The sequence below is a fragment of the Solanum pennellii genome, chromosome 7, assembly GCF_001406875.1.
Source record: "Solanum pennellii chromosome 7, SPENNV200".
Lineage (NCBI taxonomy): Eukaryota > Viridiplantae > Streptophyta > Magnoliopsida > Solanales > Solanaceae > Solanum > Solanum pennellii.
In genome coordinates, this window is record NC_028643.1 from 29,699,848 (window position 1) to 29,717,215 (window position 17,368).

The 17,368-nt window shown below is 31.4% G+C and overlaps 1 protein-coding gene across 1 annotated transcript; it reads left to right on the forward strand.

Moving 5' to 3' along the window:
• The first annotated feature begins 13,401 nt into the window (after positions 1 to 13,401).
• On the forward strand, positions 13,402 to 15,138 carry LOC107024949 (polyol transporter 5-like). Its single transcript, XM_015225858.2, has 2 exons — positions 13,402 to 13,543; positions 13,619 to 15,138. The coding sequence occupies exons 1-2, from the start codon at positions 13,441 to 13,443 to the stop codon at positions 14,947 to 14,949; spliced, it is 1,434 nt and encodes a 477-aa protein (XP_015081344.1). The 5' UTR covers positions 13,402 to 13,440; the 3' UTR covers positions 14,950 to 15,138.
• The last annotated feature ends 2,230 nt before the right edge of the window (positions 15,139 to 17,368 follow it).

The window sequence follows — 17,368 nt, forward strand, 5'->3', positions numbered from 1 at the left end:
TCATGAACACACCAACCATTTACCTTACCCTAACCAACACTTTTAAAATGGAGACCTTTCTTCGATACTTTAAAGAATCAAAAGTAATAAACTGTACAACTCAAACCAGGTGTAGGTCCTTTCAAATCCTCAATTACTAATACAATTGATCACTCCACACCTTTAGAATTCATACCTTGATAAAATATATCACCATGAATGTACACTTTCAATGAAATCTGAATTGTAAATTCAACTGTCTAACACAATACCTATATCTATCAACATTATCTTATACCTCAAATATTTTTATGAATTCATGGATCTTCATTTATCATGGACCATATCTCCATCTATCTCACATATCATTCTCTACCAATTCAATCGTAATCATTACAGAACTCAAAACAAACAAAAACACTTATCATCACATTCGATATAGTGTATGTACACTCATTGCTCAATAGTTTATAACCAATCTGATGGACTTGTGACACTATTACAATAGTAACAAAAAAAATTATGTCTCTCAGCACCCATTTACATACACCTATAAAGAAATCTCTTTATCCTTTGCAATCAATACAATATTCTTGCTCTCGCCTCTCTCTAATAGTTGAACTCATCCCACTATTTTATTATTTTTTTTTTGCATTATAACTCTAGCTCTTTTAATTTCTATTTGAGTGGTGCTCCGCCTTCTCTTAAAACTTCCCACACGAACACGTTATTCACCAAATATTTTATAAATCCACAACCTTAGATACTCACAATTCATAATTACTACACCAAATTTGCTTAGCCCTAACCTTATTATATAGTTGCATCCCGTCACAATCTACTACGAACTCTTATTACCATTATGCTCAGTCAACCCTGACTATCGCTACAAATAAATATTTTTTCCAACATAACACCTCAAAATTTGGTATACTCATCAAATTCAAAAGACTAACCCCATTTTCATACACACTTTTCTATGGCTTAAGATAAAATCACCACTACTCATATTACCCTCATTTTTTCTTAACAAACAAGACAGGAGCACCCCACTTGAAAAAACTAGGATGGATGAACCCTTTATCATGAAACTCTTGGATTTGAGCCTTAAGTTGTCTTAATTATATTTGATACATACGATACAAAGGCATGAAAATGGGGCGATGTCAGTCTCTAATTTAATGCAGAAATCTATATCTCTATCCAGAGGCATACAAGGCAAATCCATACGAAACACTACTCTAAATTTAGACACTACAAGAATAGACTCAACCCCAATATCCCGAATATGATCCAAATAAGTCAAACAACCCTATCTCACTAGTTCCTACCCTGCATGAAAGATACGGCATTCGCTAACTTAGGTTTGTACCCCTTCACACTCTAATTTTTCCTTACCCAAGGTCTCTAGAGTTATCGACTTAGTATTACAATAAAGTACGGTATAATAGGGGCACAACCAAGTCATGCCTAAAATTATATCAAGAAGCCATATCCAACATAAATAAATCAACCCAAGTCTGAAAATTCATAAACACAACAGGGCAAAGACGATATACAAGGATGACATGACCGACTCTTCAACTGGGTATAATCATGGATGAGGGCATCAATTATATCACAAACCATATCAAATTCCAAGGCCATTGAACTGACACATATGAATAAGTAGAACCAATATCACACAAAAAAAATGGCCATCTAGGCACACACAAGAGCAGCATTAGCAACCACTTCATCACACCTCAAACTCAATTTTGCTCGGAAAGGCATATAACTGAGCCATGTCATCTTGAAGAGCAACCTCCTCGCCTGGATGCACTACTCCTCTACATGCATTGACATTTCCTAGCCTTCACGACCTCACTAATTTCCTCCTCATATGCTCAGGTTCCCCTCAATTTTAATACACTTATAATTTCTATTTGACTATTGGACATTGAAGTAGATTGCGGCGGTTAGTTTTGTATGATTTAGGGTCCATAGTTGTGACTGAGAAAAAAATAGAGGAGACAGGGCTGAGCTTTTGTCCCAGTCTGGAAGGAGATATCCCGCACTGGCAATCTCGCCGTGGCGGGAAAATCCTGCCCAACGACCCTGACAGAAACATAACCCATGCTCACAATTTTTTGGGGTTTTTCTCTCTTCAATATTTTCCCCTCAAATTCACGTCTATAAGTAGGCATTTAGGGTGATCCCCTTAGCAAGAATAATCATTGCCTACACCGAGTCAACCCAACAAAGTATATATTTAGAATCCCTTTTTCATCATTTTAACACTGGCACACATATCTCTAGGATACACCTAGTCACTCACACGGTAATCAGTTTGTCGTAACACATATCCACATTTCTTGTTTACGAACCATATCATAATTTATCTAGACCCTTACACCTAATCTCGTGATTACTTTATTTTTCATAATAAGTTATATGACACTCAAACGGTTACAAGTTGCAACATTCAACATTTAGGCCAGCCAACACATTGCACATATCAGCATTCAGACAAGCAATACTGCGCAAATAATCATATCAAAACATTCAAGAAATACACCCTTCACATTCACCTTTCTAGGTTACAACTCGCAGACCAGTCCAACTTATTTAATTAATTCGCTCCATAGATGACTATTACTGCTCATTTATGCCTTATACGACCCCTAAGACCAGATACCAATTGGAACCTTCTCATTTCCAATTACATGTTTGTGTCCGTCCAGCCGGGGTTATACGTCTAATTCACTTCATTGAGATATCAATTGGAATCTGGAGATACCAATTAGACTCAAATCATACCACAAGCGACAATAATAGCTAGCGAACCCCCACAAAACTGCTAATTTCAATCACAAAAGTTGGTCGAGCCAAATTCTTAACCGCTTTAATATTTCACCGATGGTAACCAGACCTTAAATCAATCTTAGATAAAATTGATTCCCCTTGAAATTGGTCAAAAGGGTTACTTGTTCCGAATGGTAACCCTATTCAACTGTCGGTAATCTATACATATTTTCTCTTGCTAGTGATGGTGTTACCACTTATGTTACTCTAGATCGAACAACAGAGTGAAAGAGGAAAGATATCAATGTGTATCACCCAGGTATCAATTTGATTTAAGTCATAGCAAAAGTGAGTAGAAACAAGTGAGTTTTTCCTAAAGTCAATTAGCCTCTCGAAGAAAAGTATGGACGTCATTGTACCGTTCTGCAAGAATGTACTAGATTTTTTTTGTAGAATGAGATCAATGAACCTAGGGATCTGATACCAACTTTTTCATGACCAGACCATCAAGATTGGCACCACACTAATCCTTCGCTGCGAGAACCAGTACTACAGCCCAACTAAGCAATTTAACCAAAAAGTAGGCATTTATAATAAAAATGCAGAAGCAGGTTTAAACGACAATAACAATATAATAAATACAGAGTCCCCATAAAATTCAAAGGCTTAACAAACATCTAATAACAAATGCTTAAGTACCCTAGAACCTAATAGAACCTGAAAGTCAATGTACTGAAACTCTACTAATGGCAAGTCTAAGAACAAGGAGTACAACCCCGAAACTAAACAACCACCTTAAACAAATAGTCTTGGTATGAAGAGAGTGTACTTAAACAAGAGAGATCCATGGCAGCCTGGAAGAACTGGTTCACCATTGAATCTGGTCACGCTCAATAATCACAAAACTGAGGTCCATCAATAGCCGCCGGAAGATGCCATGTACTCAACAAAAATAAAATCAACATATATAAGTCAAAGCAACATTATAAGCATGCATACACCGAACATATATATATCATAACAAAACCATAACCACTTTTAAAGTTCAATTGTTCAATGCATGAATGAAGTCTCATACCCCCACTCGCACTAAGTAGATCTCTTTGAGAAGTCATAAGTCATAGTCCACGTTCATGTTCATAAAAATAAGACAATATATAACAAGTCAATAGTCCTCTCATGGAAATCAATTCAATGACTCACTCATAGAATCCATACCCAATTTATTAGTGCACTGGAACGTGGTACTCAATCCCGTGTTTATGCTGGAATGTGGCAATTCAATCGCAGTTTGTTATGTCGGAACGTGACAATCTGATTCATTCAACACACCAAAATCACAATCATATTGTATATTTCACCATCATACAACATGACGAGATTCATGGAATATAGTTATTCGTTCATACTCATTTACAATTAGTGTGATCGATAATGTAAGACTTACATACATACATGCATCATAATGAAGCAAAACAAACATATATCACACATATGAAATCACAACCATCACGTACCTCGAATCTAAGGTTGAATCCCCTAAGTCACTTGAATCTTCCCTTTCCTGATTTTTTACAATTGTTCTAGGTTTACAAACAATTAATATACACAACCATAAAAATCAAAGGTATAATTGTCCATATTATAACAAACTCAATAACCTTAGAGAAAACCCTTGATCTCTCATACCCAAATTAAGGATTTTTCACCATAAATCTCAGATCAAAACTCATTTGTATCAATAATAACTCAAGAAATAGGTTCTACGGATCAAAAAATGGATTCGGAGAGTTAAAATCTTACTTTTATCCTCAAGAATAGTGGAAAATCGTCAAGAAAAGCCCTAGGTTCGTTCCTTAGCTCTCAAAGTCAAAAAAATGCAGAAAAATATTGTTCTATGGGTTTATTTACGACATTAAGTTGCGTCGGTCCCGCTACAGCGGATCCTATCCTGCTCTGTCGGCTCTAATCCCGCTCTACCAGCTTGCATGAAGACAAAATGTTACCATTCAGACTAAGGAAATTTTTGGGAGTTCTACTAGCTCGAATAAATTTCATAAAGTCGTAGGGGTTTCTTATTGTCTTAGCTATACATTCACGTAATCAAATTAATAATTATATCTCTCATTCCTTACTATGTTTCACTATAGCTCACTGAATCATATCTCGTCCAAATCTGGACTAGGTTAGGAATTTCAAGTTACTACCAAATGTTTTCTGGCCCAAATTCTTTTTATAGTTGGCTTTTCTATAACGATGGAACCCGATTGTTACATTCACATACAATGGGGATGATAATTAGATCAAGATGTGTGAGAATGAGTAATGATTATACAATCAGCATCCTCACAATAATGTTGACCAAACACAAATATGTTCTAAGGATTTTATTTGTTCAATCATAATTCATTCTCATACATGTGTTATTATTATATTCAATTTATGTAGACTCTTATATGATCATATGACTTGTCTAAACTCATTTAATTTGGTAAATTTCAATAATTTATTTTTTTTATTAGTTAACTATTCTCTTTTTAAAATTTTACAAGTTAAAGTCTACATACGTGTATTATAATCTAGTAAGTTTATTATGGTTGAATGTCTTAGTATAGGCTATAGTTTAGTCATCAACTTCTTATAGTTTATCCTATTTTATGACCTTTATCCATAATAATCTTACTAGGTTAAGATACATATTTATAGACCATTGCTACTAAAATTTTAAAAAGAAAATAATTAATTCATAAAAAATAGGCTATTAAATTTATCAATTAAATAAGTTTAAACAAGTCATATAATCATAAGAGAGTGGACATATTGAAGATAAAGAACATCAAATATGTATGAGGATGAAATTTGATTGAACGAAAGAAATCTTGACAAAACATACTTGTACTTTAGTAAACATTATTCTGAGGATGCTAATTGTATAACCACTATCCATCCTTATACATCTCTCATCGTCATTACCAATTTACGTGGACTCTTATATGATCATACAATTTGTTTAAGGTCATTAAGCTGAGTAAATTTTATTAATTTATTTTTTATCAATTAATTATTTTCTTTTTTGACAATATGCTAGTAAGAGTTATAAAATCATTCAATATATTATTGATAAAATGTATAGTTTAGGTATACAATGAATTTAGTTGTTGGTCCTCAATATAATATAATTTATGTAGTTATTTACTTTTTTGTTATATACTAATATTTTGCCTATGATTGAACCAACCAACATATATCTTACAAATGATAGAATGTCAATCTATATAATCCATGCATGATCTTCCAGTCTTAAGAGAACTAATTGATTAAATTTATGATGTATGATACTAACAAAATTTAAGTATCCACTTTTACAACGGTAGTAAAGTACAACTCAAATTACACTCAATCGTAATATCTGAATTTTTTTATATATAAAAAGACAACCTTCGTTTTAATTCCATCATTTTATGGACTTCATTTTTATTCAATTTTAAATAAAAATGATGTCTCAAATATCCAACACAAAATAATTATTGTTCCATCTAAGTAAACGAAGAATATATTTCCTTTTGTTATATTGTTGTTCCATCTCAATAAATGTGGAATGTGCTGAGAAGAATTTAAAAACTTTCCAGCATTCTTTTTTTATTATATAAAAACGAAAGAAATATTTATTTTAACTTTTTCAATTTATCGACTTCATATTTTGTTCAATTTAAAATAACTACAACGTCTTATTTGAAACATTCTATGAAAAAAATAATTGTTCCATCTAAGTAAACGAGGAATGTAATATTTTCCATGATGCTATCACTCCGTCTAAGTAAATGAGGAACGCACAAAACAGAATCTAAAGACTTTTTGTGTATTCTTCAAGATGAGAAAAAATCTCATATATACAATCATGTAATCAATGGAAGAATAAATAAATTTATAGAGTCTACGTATTAATGTATTAACATATAAGGTTTTATAGTAAATCAATAAGATTATCGATAATAAGTACCAAAAATGCCTAAAAAATTTGTATAAAGCATACAATGAATTGTTCTTCTTATTAAAAGTTTTTTTCTATTAGTTCAAATCAATCTTCTTCTTTAAACAACTGTATACTAGTCCAATGGTCTTTTTTTAATGGATAAATATCAACGAAATTTTAATCAACCACTATTTTGATTTGGTTTAAATTCTTTTTATCTGTCGAATTCCTTGTCAACAGCACCGAGTGCACAAACCAATTTAAAATACACTTCAACTTTGGATTGTTTCTCAATTGACTTGATTTAATTAAGTTTATCAGCCTTTCAATAGTGATATTGTTGTTCTTGGTCACCTTTAAATAAAATATCTCACAATATTGAAGGATTTTGCTCCTTTTCTATTCACGTTGTATTTTTAACAATTCAATCCCATAATCAAAGTAAATTTCTTTAAGCTGAAACAAGTTGATTTATCATTCACGTAGAACTAGATGTCATGCAACTTATTTTTATTCTTCGCACATCGCAACAACACATAACAAATCATTTATTTATTGTATCTAAAATGCTTCAACAAATATTTCAAGAGTTAAAAATAGATTCACTTGGAATCAACATAGAACTTTTGATCCATTAGAATTTTTCTAAAGTGATCAAAATAAAATCGTCATCCTTACCCTTACAGGTATTTAAAATTTTATAATAGTGATCAATATCTTTAGCTTTACGTTTCTTACTGCTGCAAGAAGTAGAAGCAAATTCTTTAGTAATTTTCTATCTTTAGCCATATTTTACACTCTATAAGCAAACAAGTTTATAGTGATCAATCTATTGACCACTAGTCTATTAACTGAAACAAAAAATTACTCTATCAAACTTGCAAAATGAGAAGCAATATTCTAGAAAGGAAGAATGCAAATGGCAACAACCAGAACATCATTAATGTGTACTAAAACATAGAAAAAATCGATATATAATATAAACGTAAATTCAAAAGAATTCTAATCATTATTCAAAGCAAAACACAATTAAAAATATGGAATGAAGAACATAAACTCAAAACATATCAAATTTAATCAAGAACAGTTGAATTTTTGTAAAAAAAAAAACATAATCCATTAAACAAAATTGCAACGAAAATAGTAAAATGGAGCAAAAACTGTTCAGGCAAGAAAAATAAACTTACCTGAGCACAAGAGGATGGATAATTCGCTTGGGGAAGAAGAGAGGTTGAGAAGAGAGAGGATAGTTATTGAATAATTAAATGAATTTATAAAAAATAGAACATTTATATTAAATATAAAAGGGGCTTGGTTGTATTATGATAAACATCTATTTTACACCTAAGTTTCTAAAAGTATTAAAATGGTTCATGACCCCGCAACCATATCCCACTTTTTTCACCTTTCACTTTTTTCATAAGCTAACCCTAAAATATAAATCAAAAAGAAATTTAGAGGCTATTATTCAAATAAAGTTTTGGGAGTGTCTCACGTGCCAATTAATCTCATGTATCATGCCATGAACTTATTTCTAATTGAAATATGTGCCTTAGTACAAAATGACATTTATAATCATTAGTAAAATAATTTATTAGTTAAAAGAGCAAATAAGGATTATATTGGTTCACAAAAAATACAAAGTAAAAGTAGAATATATCATGGTAATGGTGCAAATATTGAAAGCAAAAGAGACATAGAGTACTCCGTGTTTACAAGCGGAAAACGTAGGTTGCGCTTGTTTGAAGTAGTATTTGAACATAGAGGAGAAACATGTCAATGCATCCTACGGCAAATCAGAGTGCATATAATTAATTCAACAATTTTCAATCTCATACATCAAGAGAGTAGTAAAGAAAATGGACAGTATATAATTTATTTTTATTTAAGACAGATAGATCTAAATTAAATCAGAATGGATGAAGATAATAAAATGGAATCTAAGAAGCCTCCTCTCAACAAGTATGCTCTCGCTTGCGCCCTTTTGGTTTCCACCAACTCCATCCTCTTGGGCTAAACAAGTGTGTGTTTAGAATTAAGTTGGAGCTAGTCATATTTGTTCATTTTTAGTTCTTTTTTAATATTTGGACATTTGTAATTGATATACTTTTAAGTATTCTATTTTATGTTTTACTTGTGATTTATATTAAAATTATATTTAAGAAATTTCATATATATATATATATATATATATATATATATATATATATATATTGCAAATATTGTTTTATTTATATTTCTAATTATTGATATAACCGATTACCTGAATCGAAAAAACTCAAATCAAAAAAAGAAAAATCAAATTTATTTTGGTTTAGATTGAATTACACTTTTTCAAATAAAAAATCGAAAAATCCAAATCAAATAATATAAAATCAAACTGAAAATACGAATGCACGCACCTAGGTGCTCTATCGATGGCTTGAGACCAATATAGAAAAAAATATTGTTGTGAGGTCTTTGGTACCCCTCTCACCACATCCTACAATTGATAGCGGTGACTCGATTGAAGATAAAATTTTGGGTGATAATGTTGATATGCATGGTCATCCCAATAGAATCGAAAGATTCCGAATAGTTTAAAAAATAACGAAAATGTCGGTCAGGATATAGCTCAACTACAGTTTTTCCGGTGAAACTTTTAAATTAAATATATATTTAGCAGAAAGAATCAGTTGAAAATGTTATTAGATCAAGTGTTGATGAGAAATTCTTTTCACTATACTACTTTGAAGAATTGTAGTAAATGGTTCAAAGGGAAATGTATACCCCTTGATTGTACCATGAGAAATTCTTTTCATTATACTACTTTGAAGAATTGTAGTAAATGGTTCAAAGGGAAATGTATACCCCTTGATTGTACCTTGATACTGCGTGCAAGGAAGTATGAATGCTCGATCAAATTTTCACCTATAAATATGTTGACTATCACACTTGCAGCGTCGAACATGTTGCGCACATCCATAAGGAAATCTCAATCAAAGTAATTCTGTCGCATTATGTGAAGTCTGTATCAAAACGGCAAGAGATTAAACACTAAAAAAATTCAAAGAATTTCATTATAGTTTAAGCATCTATGAGTACTATTCACCTATGCATAAAGTCAACGTCTATCTCCTTGCGTACTCAAAATCAATTAATGGTATACTTGTAGAGTTCGGATAGTGTGTGCCACATGTATTCTTTCATCCTTGTCGATACCAAGCTTGGAATAAAGAAAGAAAACATGTTAAGGATGTTGGCGAGACTTTCAAAGCTAAGAAGAAGAATAAGTATTTAGTGTTTAATTGATCAGTACACAAGAGAACCACATGTAACAGCCATATATTTAAAATAGAGTTGTTCCACTTTATTTTTGTTGCTCAAGGTGATGTATGTAATTTAAGACTCAACAGTTTGATATAATTAGTAGCATGTTAATTTTGTCTTCTTTAGTCCCTTTCTATAATTAATAGGCTAAAACAAATATATATTGTACATACTGTCTATTTGATTTATTCCCTACTTACTGCATAATGTGTTGAAATTTCTATTCGATTAGATCAATTTAAATAAACAAATTAAACAGTCTACGAGGTCTATGCTTAACTGCAATTATTATTGTTATAAAAAATAATTAATTAAAAAATAAGTTATTGAAATGTACACTATTTAATGAGTTTTTAAAAAGTCATAAGATGTTATAAGAGTTCACATACATTGGGGATGGTAATTTGATCAAGATGTGTGAGAATGAGTAGTGATTATGCAATCAATTTTTTAGAGTAATGTTGACCAAACACAAGTATGTTGTAAGGATTTATTTGTTCAATCACAGTTCATTCTCATACATCTCTTATTATTATATCCAATTTACGCGGACACTTATATGATCATATGACTTATTTAAATTTATTTAATTGGATATATTTCATTAATTTATTTTTTTATTAGTTAACTATTCTCTTTTTAAAATTTTACTAGTTAAAGTCTATACATGTGTATCATTATTTAGTAAGTTTATTACGGATGAATGTCTTATTATGGGCTATAGTTTAATCATCGACTTCTTATAGTCTAACTTATCCTAAGACCTTCATCCATAATAAACTTACTAGGTTAGGATACATCTGTATAGAACATAACTAGTAGAATTTTAAAAAGAGAATAATTAATACATAAAAAATAGATTATTAAAAATTATACAATTAAGCAAGTTTAAACAAGTCATTTAATTATATAAGAGTGAACATATTGATGATAACGAACGATCAGGTTTGTACGAGGATGAGTTGTGGTTGCATGAATGAAATTTTGACAAAACATACTTGTACTTTAGTAAACAATATTTTGAGGGTATTAATTATATAACCTCTATCCGTCCTCATACATCTCCGACCGTTATTTCTAATTTACATGGACTCTTATATGATCATATGAGTTGTTTAAGCTCATTACGTTGCGTAAAATTTTATTAATTAATTATTTTCTTTTTTGACAATATGATAGTAAGAGTTATAAACTCATACAGTATATTATAGATAAAACATGTAGTTTAGATATACAATGAATTTAGTTATTGTTCCTCAATAAATATAATTTATGTAGTTATTTACTTTTTTGTTATATACTAATATTTTGTTTATCATTGCACCAACTAGCATATATATTACAAATGAAAATTTTAATCTATGCAATCCATCATCTACCAGCCATATGAGAAATAATTGATTATATTTATGATGTACGATACTAACAAAATTTAAATATCCATTTTTTCAATGGTAGTAAAGTACAATTCAAATTACACCCAATCGTAATATCTTACCTTTTTATACATAAAAAAGCAATCTTTGTTTTAACTCCCTCATTTTATTGACTTCATTTATATTCAATTTAAACAAAAAGAAAAATTATTAATTCCAAATTTAAATACAATTCAATTGTATTTAGAGTTGATCCTTGGTAAATAAGAAAAAGGTTTATAAAAGTATCTCTAAAATTTTATACGTAAAAAAAAGGAAAATTGTATATAATAGCAAACTAATAATCTAAAATAAATGGAATAACTAGGGTTTGATTTAATTGTGCTCCGTAGCAAACGTTAGCTAAAATTTGTCAGCGTCTCTCTCCCAAAAATCTCGCTCGCCACTCTCCATTCTCGCTCGCCTCTCTCGCTTTATACACAGAAGTGTATAATTCTGTTTCTGTTTTGTATAAAGCGAGAGAAAAATGTATATACACATGCAAAAATATATATCTTCGTGTTATACACTTAATTATACAATTTACAAACATTTTACTTCAAATATTGCAGAGAAAAAGGCCAACGAATTATACAATTGCGAATTATACAATTGCAGTGAAATACAATTTTCTCTAGCTTTATACAATCTAAGTGTATATATTTTGTTTCTGTTTTTGTATAAAGAGAGAAAAACATATATCTTCTTGCTATACACTTACAATTATGCAATATACATACATTTTAATTCGATTCAACTGTATGCAAAGCAAATTATACAATTGCAGCGAAATAGGCCAGCGAATTATACAATTTAGGCCAGCGAATTATACAATTGTATATGTATAGCGAATTATACAGTTTTATGTTTGCTATGGAGCGCAATTATGCAAACTTTGCTATAGCATGCAAATATGAATTTTTTGTTTGCTATATGTGAAAGTTACCCTAAAAAAAAGAGTAAACTAATATAGTAAACAAATTTCTCTAGGATTAAATAAATTTATGCTACCTTTTAGAGAAATTTTAAAATTAATTGTCTACCTTTTTCATTTAATTCTAACGGGAGTTATGTTCCTAATATTAGGATTATAACTTATATTTTTTGTCTAACATGTACAATTGCTTTGCACGTGTAAAATATACTTTCCTCTTGCAAGTAAGATTATTAAGTATAAAAGGAAATTAAGGTAATTTTCATTAGATCAATGAAATAAAATAATAGTTTTCTATTACCAAACATTAACTTAGCTTTTGATTAGGTAATTAGCATGTTGATAATAATTTTGCATTCAACTAAAAATCAATGTTTCCCTTAATATTAAATTCAATAATAAACTCACCGATTTAGCCTATATCAAAATTCATACACGGTAGTAGAAGAATGAATTGCCAGAGCAAATGATGAATATTAAATCAATAAATTATAATTTTAAAAAAAAAAGGAATTAGAAAAAGGGACGCATGTGTCACGGTAATAGAATTTTCTTTTTTAAAAAAAAAAAAGTATTTTAAGCATAGCAATGGAGGACTCAAAAATCCAATTTAAAAAGAGATGAGTGGCATTTGGGTTGGTGTTAGGATACAATTTATATGTGATTCCTACGTCAGTTTCAAGAAAAACGGATTATTCCTACTACTTTTAAAAAAATATATTAGAATAAGAAAGAATCATTAGTTAAAATAACATGTTTATTGAGGTTTAACTTGTAGTACTAGTAGGATACATTTATTAGTCAGGAGTATTTATGGTATTGGTGCATAGCAAAAGAGATATAATAGAGTAGTATTTACGAGAGGGAAAACGCATGTTGCGCTTGTTTGAAGTAGTAGAGGAGAAACGTGTCAATGCATCCTACAAGTTAGGCAAATCAGATTGCTTATAATTAATTCAAAAGTTTTTCAATCTCATTCATCAACATCAACAGAGTAGTAAAGAAAAGAGATTTTTGTTAGAGAGATAGATGTAAATTAAATCAAAATGGATGAAGATAATAAAATTGAATGTGAGAAGCCTCCTCTTAACAAGTATGCCCTGGCTTGCGCCCTTTTAGCTTCCACCAACTCCATCCTCTTGGGCTATGGTCAGTTTAGTTTAGTTTAGTTTAGTATAAATAATATTTTATTTCAAAATCTGAACAATTATTATATACTTGCAGATATTGGAGTGATGAGTGGAGCTGTGTTATTCATAAAAGATAATATGAATATTTCATCTTCTGAAGTGGAAATATTGGTTGGATCATTGAATGTTTGTTCTTTAATTGGAGCTCTTGCTTCTGGAAAGACTTCAGATTTGATTGGTAGAAGATACACAATTATCTTATCAGCAGCAACATTCTTAATAGGTTCACTTTTGATGGGCTTTGCTCCTTCCTACCCATTCCTTATGGCTGGAAGGGTTGTTGCTGGAATCGGTGTTGGTTATTCTCTCATGATTGCTCCTGTCTATACTGCCGAGGTATCGCCTGCTATGACTCGTGGTTTGCTTACATCACTCCCTGAAATCTTCATCACTGTTGGTATTTTACTTGGCTATATTTTCAATTATGCATTAGCTGGTTTACCACATCACATCAACTGGAGGTTAATGCTTGGTCTAGCTGCTCTTCCAGCTATAGCCATTGCCTATGGAGTTTTTCAAATGCCTGAATCACCGCGTTGGCTTATTATTAAAGGTAATATAGAAGAAGCCAAAAGAGTGCTTCGTAAAACTTCAGATAATGATGATGAAGCTGATATGAGATTGGAAGAAATAATTAACGCTGCTGGAACAACTACTAATTGGAAAGGTCAGGGGGTTTGGAAACAACTTTTAAGACCAACTAAGCCACTTCGCCGTATTCTTCTAGCTGCTATTGGTATTAATTTCTTCATGCAAGCCTCTGGTAATGATGCAGTCGTATACTACACGCCATCAGTGTTCAATGCTGCAGGAATTCACAACCGTAAAGGACTAATAACTGTGACAATCATAATGGGAATGGCAAAGACGTTTTTTTGCGTAGTGTCAGCACTTTTCTTGGATAATTTCGGAAGGAGGCCTATGTTGTTGTTGGGTACAATAGGAATGGCTGTTTCTCTAGCTGGTCTTGGGTTAGGCTCAATGTATCTAAACAATGTTGATTATAAGCCATCGTGGGCTATCGCGTTGTGTGTTGTTGCAGTATGTGCTGATGTTTCATTCTTCTCAATAGGACTTGGTCCAATAACATGGGTATATTCATCAGAAATATTTCCGATTAGGTTAAGGGCACAAGGTACGAGCTTGGCGGTTTCAGTGAATCGACTGGTGAGTGGTGCGGTTGCAATGACATTTCTAACTATATCCAACAAGATAACATTTGCAGGAACCTTCTTTCTACTTTGTGGAGTTATGATAGTAGCAACTATTTTTTTCTACTTTTTCTTGCCTGAAACTAAGGGCAAGAGCCTAGAAGAAATTATGGCAATCTTTGAAGACAAAAAGGAGGAAACGATTGAAAGATAGATTTAAACATGTTTGATTTTGAGATGTTTGCTTTAGATGCATCTACATTTTCTCAGTATATTGAAAGCACTCTTTCTATCTCATACAAGTCAAAAGTATGGTCTGTTACCATTTCTGTGTCGTTAATTTAGTATGTTGTTGTAATCCATCATGGACAACATATATAATCCTATGTCCTCATGATTCTTTATGTTAACCTGATTTTTCTGCTAACTAACTTTTTTATAATGTGTTCAAACACAAATCATAAGTGCTTTTCGTTATACAAGTTATATAAGATGTTAAATCTAGATATCCTATCCCGATAGAGTTGTCGAATTATTGTATAATTTGAATTAGTATTTCAACGATTTAACAAATATTATAAAATCAAGCTCATAGCAATATAAGTACAAAGAGAAGAAGACAATATATAGAGATGAAGAAAAGAAATTTTCTTCTTATTCAAGTGTATGTAAGTCTCATATGTATATCATACAATAGTGAATGAACAATCTTATTTATGGGTTGAGAAATCACTCCAAAAGTCATCATATTAAGTATCATAATAAATATATACATTCTTCTCCATAAAGGTTCATGAAACCTAGTGAACATGGATGATTATTCATGTACTAACTTTATGGACTATCCACTCATTCAATAGATTTATAACAATCCCCCTTGGATGTCCATAGATAATGTGCGTCGTTAAAACCTTACTAGGAAAAACCCTATGGAAAAAAATTCTAGTGAAGGAAAAAGAGTACACATATCTTTTGATACGCACTATTTGTTGCCTCATTAAAAACCTTGCCAGGAAAAACCCAATAGGAAAAAACCTCGGTCAAGGGAAAAAGAGTGCAACGCGTATTATACTCCCCCTGATTAAAACATAACTTAATTTCTTGTGATGATGTCTCCAATCTTCGTACATTGTGGTTGGTATATTCTTTTTCAAAGAAAATCACACATTTTCAGAATATGATATGTCATTTATCTCAACCAGACGCACTCTCGACTTGCTTCATGGAGGGCTTTTATTTCTGCATAGCTACATTTGCTTCATTGATCGCCAGGATATTATTGTGCCTCCACATGCAAGCACATAGCGTGCTTGAGATAGAGCTTTATGCGGATCAGATAAATATTCTGCATCTATGTAACCAATCAATTTTGTCTTGGATTCCTCGGAATAGAATAAAGTCATAACTATGGTCCTTCGAGGATATTCAATGATGTGCACAACACCATTTAAATGTCCTTTTTATCGGGGAGAAACTTAATCTTGCCAGGAAATTTACTGCAAAACAAATATCTGGTCAAATATTGTTAGTGAGATGCACTAGTGCCCTGATTGCACCAAGATATGGAGTTTCATCATCAAGAAGCTCTTCATCTTTCTTTTCAGATCAAACTGAATCATCATTTACGTCAAGAGATCTCATCATCATTGCGGTACTCAATGAATGTGATTTATCCATATAAAAACGCATCAAAACATATTTGTGTATGTGCACTGATAAACAAATATTTCATTTGTCAAATTATTAATCTGTAGGTCAAGACAAAATTATGTCTTACCAAGACCTTTTCATAACATACAGGGACAATTAGGATCATTCTTTTGTACCCTTTTCTTTCTTAACTATTTCAACCCATATAAGGATTCTTGAAGTTTTATTAAAAAGTTTCTTTCAAACTCTTATATGCTTCAGACGCCTCGATTACTTGAAGGATTTTCATATAACATTCATTGTCTATCTAGACATTACAATTATTCATTAACATGCATTCAAGTTTTTCATATGTTGTCAGATCAAAACAAACCTCATTGCATCCACCATAGGAGAAAACATCTCCAATAATGTTAGGATTTTTGGGACAAACCTTTATGCCCCAAGGCACAAACCAGATTTGATATCTTACGTTTATACTATAGCATAATAATTTATTTGTACCCCGCTAACATTATACCTTGATTTGTGGACTATCCGTTCAAAATCTCACTTTTCTAAGTGAAATAATATACTTGAATTATGCATTTACTTGGCCAATCATTTATTTGTCCACACTATATGACAAATTTGAATCCAAGATCCTCGTCACAATTTATATCATTGAGCCCTATCTCATATCAAAGATACCGTCGACGGTTATTTGATATCGATTCCAACAAGACATAACTTATCGAGATCTCTTCATTTTTCAAGTACCTAAACCTTTTCAGAGGTTTTATGAAGTGTTATGTCAATATGCTCTTTTATAGCAATTGTCTCATTTTTATGACCATATTGATCATTTGCTCCTTCCTTTTTCAAGAAAGTTTATATTTGGAACCGATTGGTCTATTACGCTCTGGCGTATCATATACTCTGTCCTTCAAGGACTTTACATTGGTGCATTTGCAGCTGAATTATATCATAGGGTCACTACATTC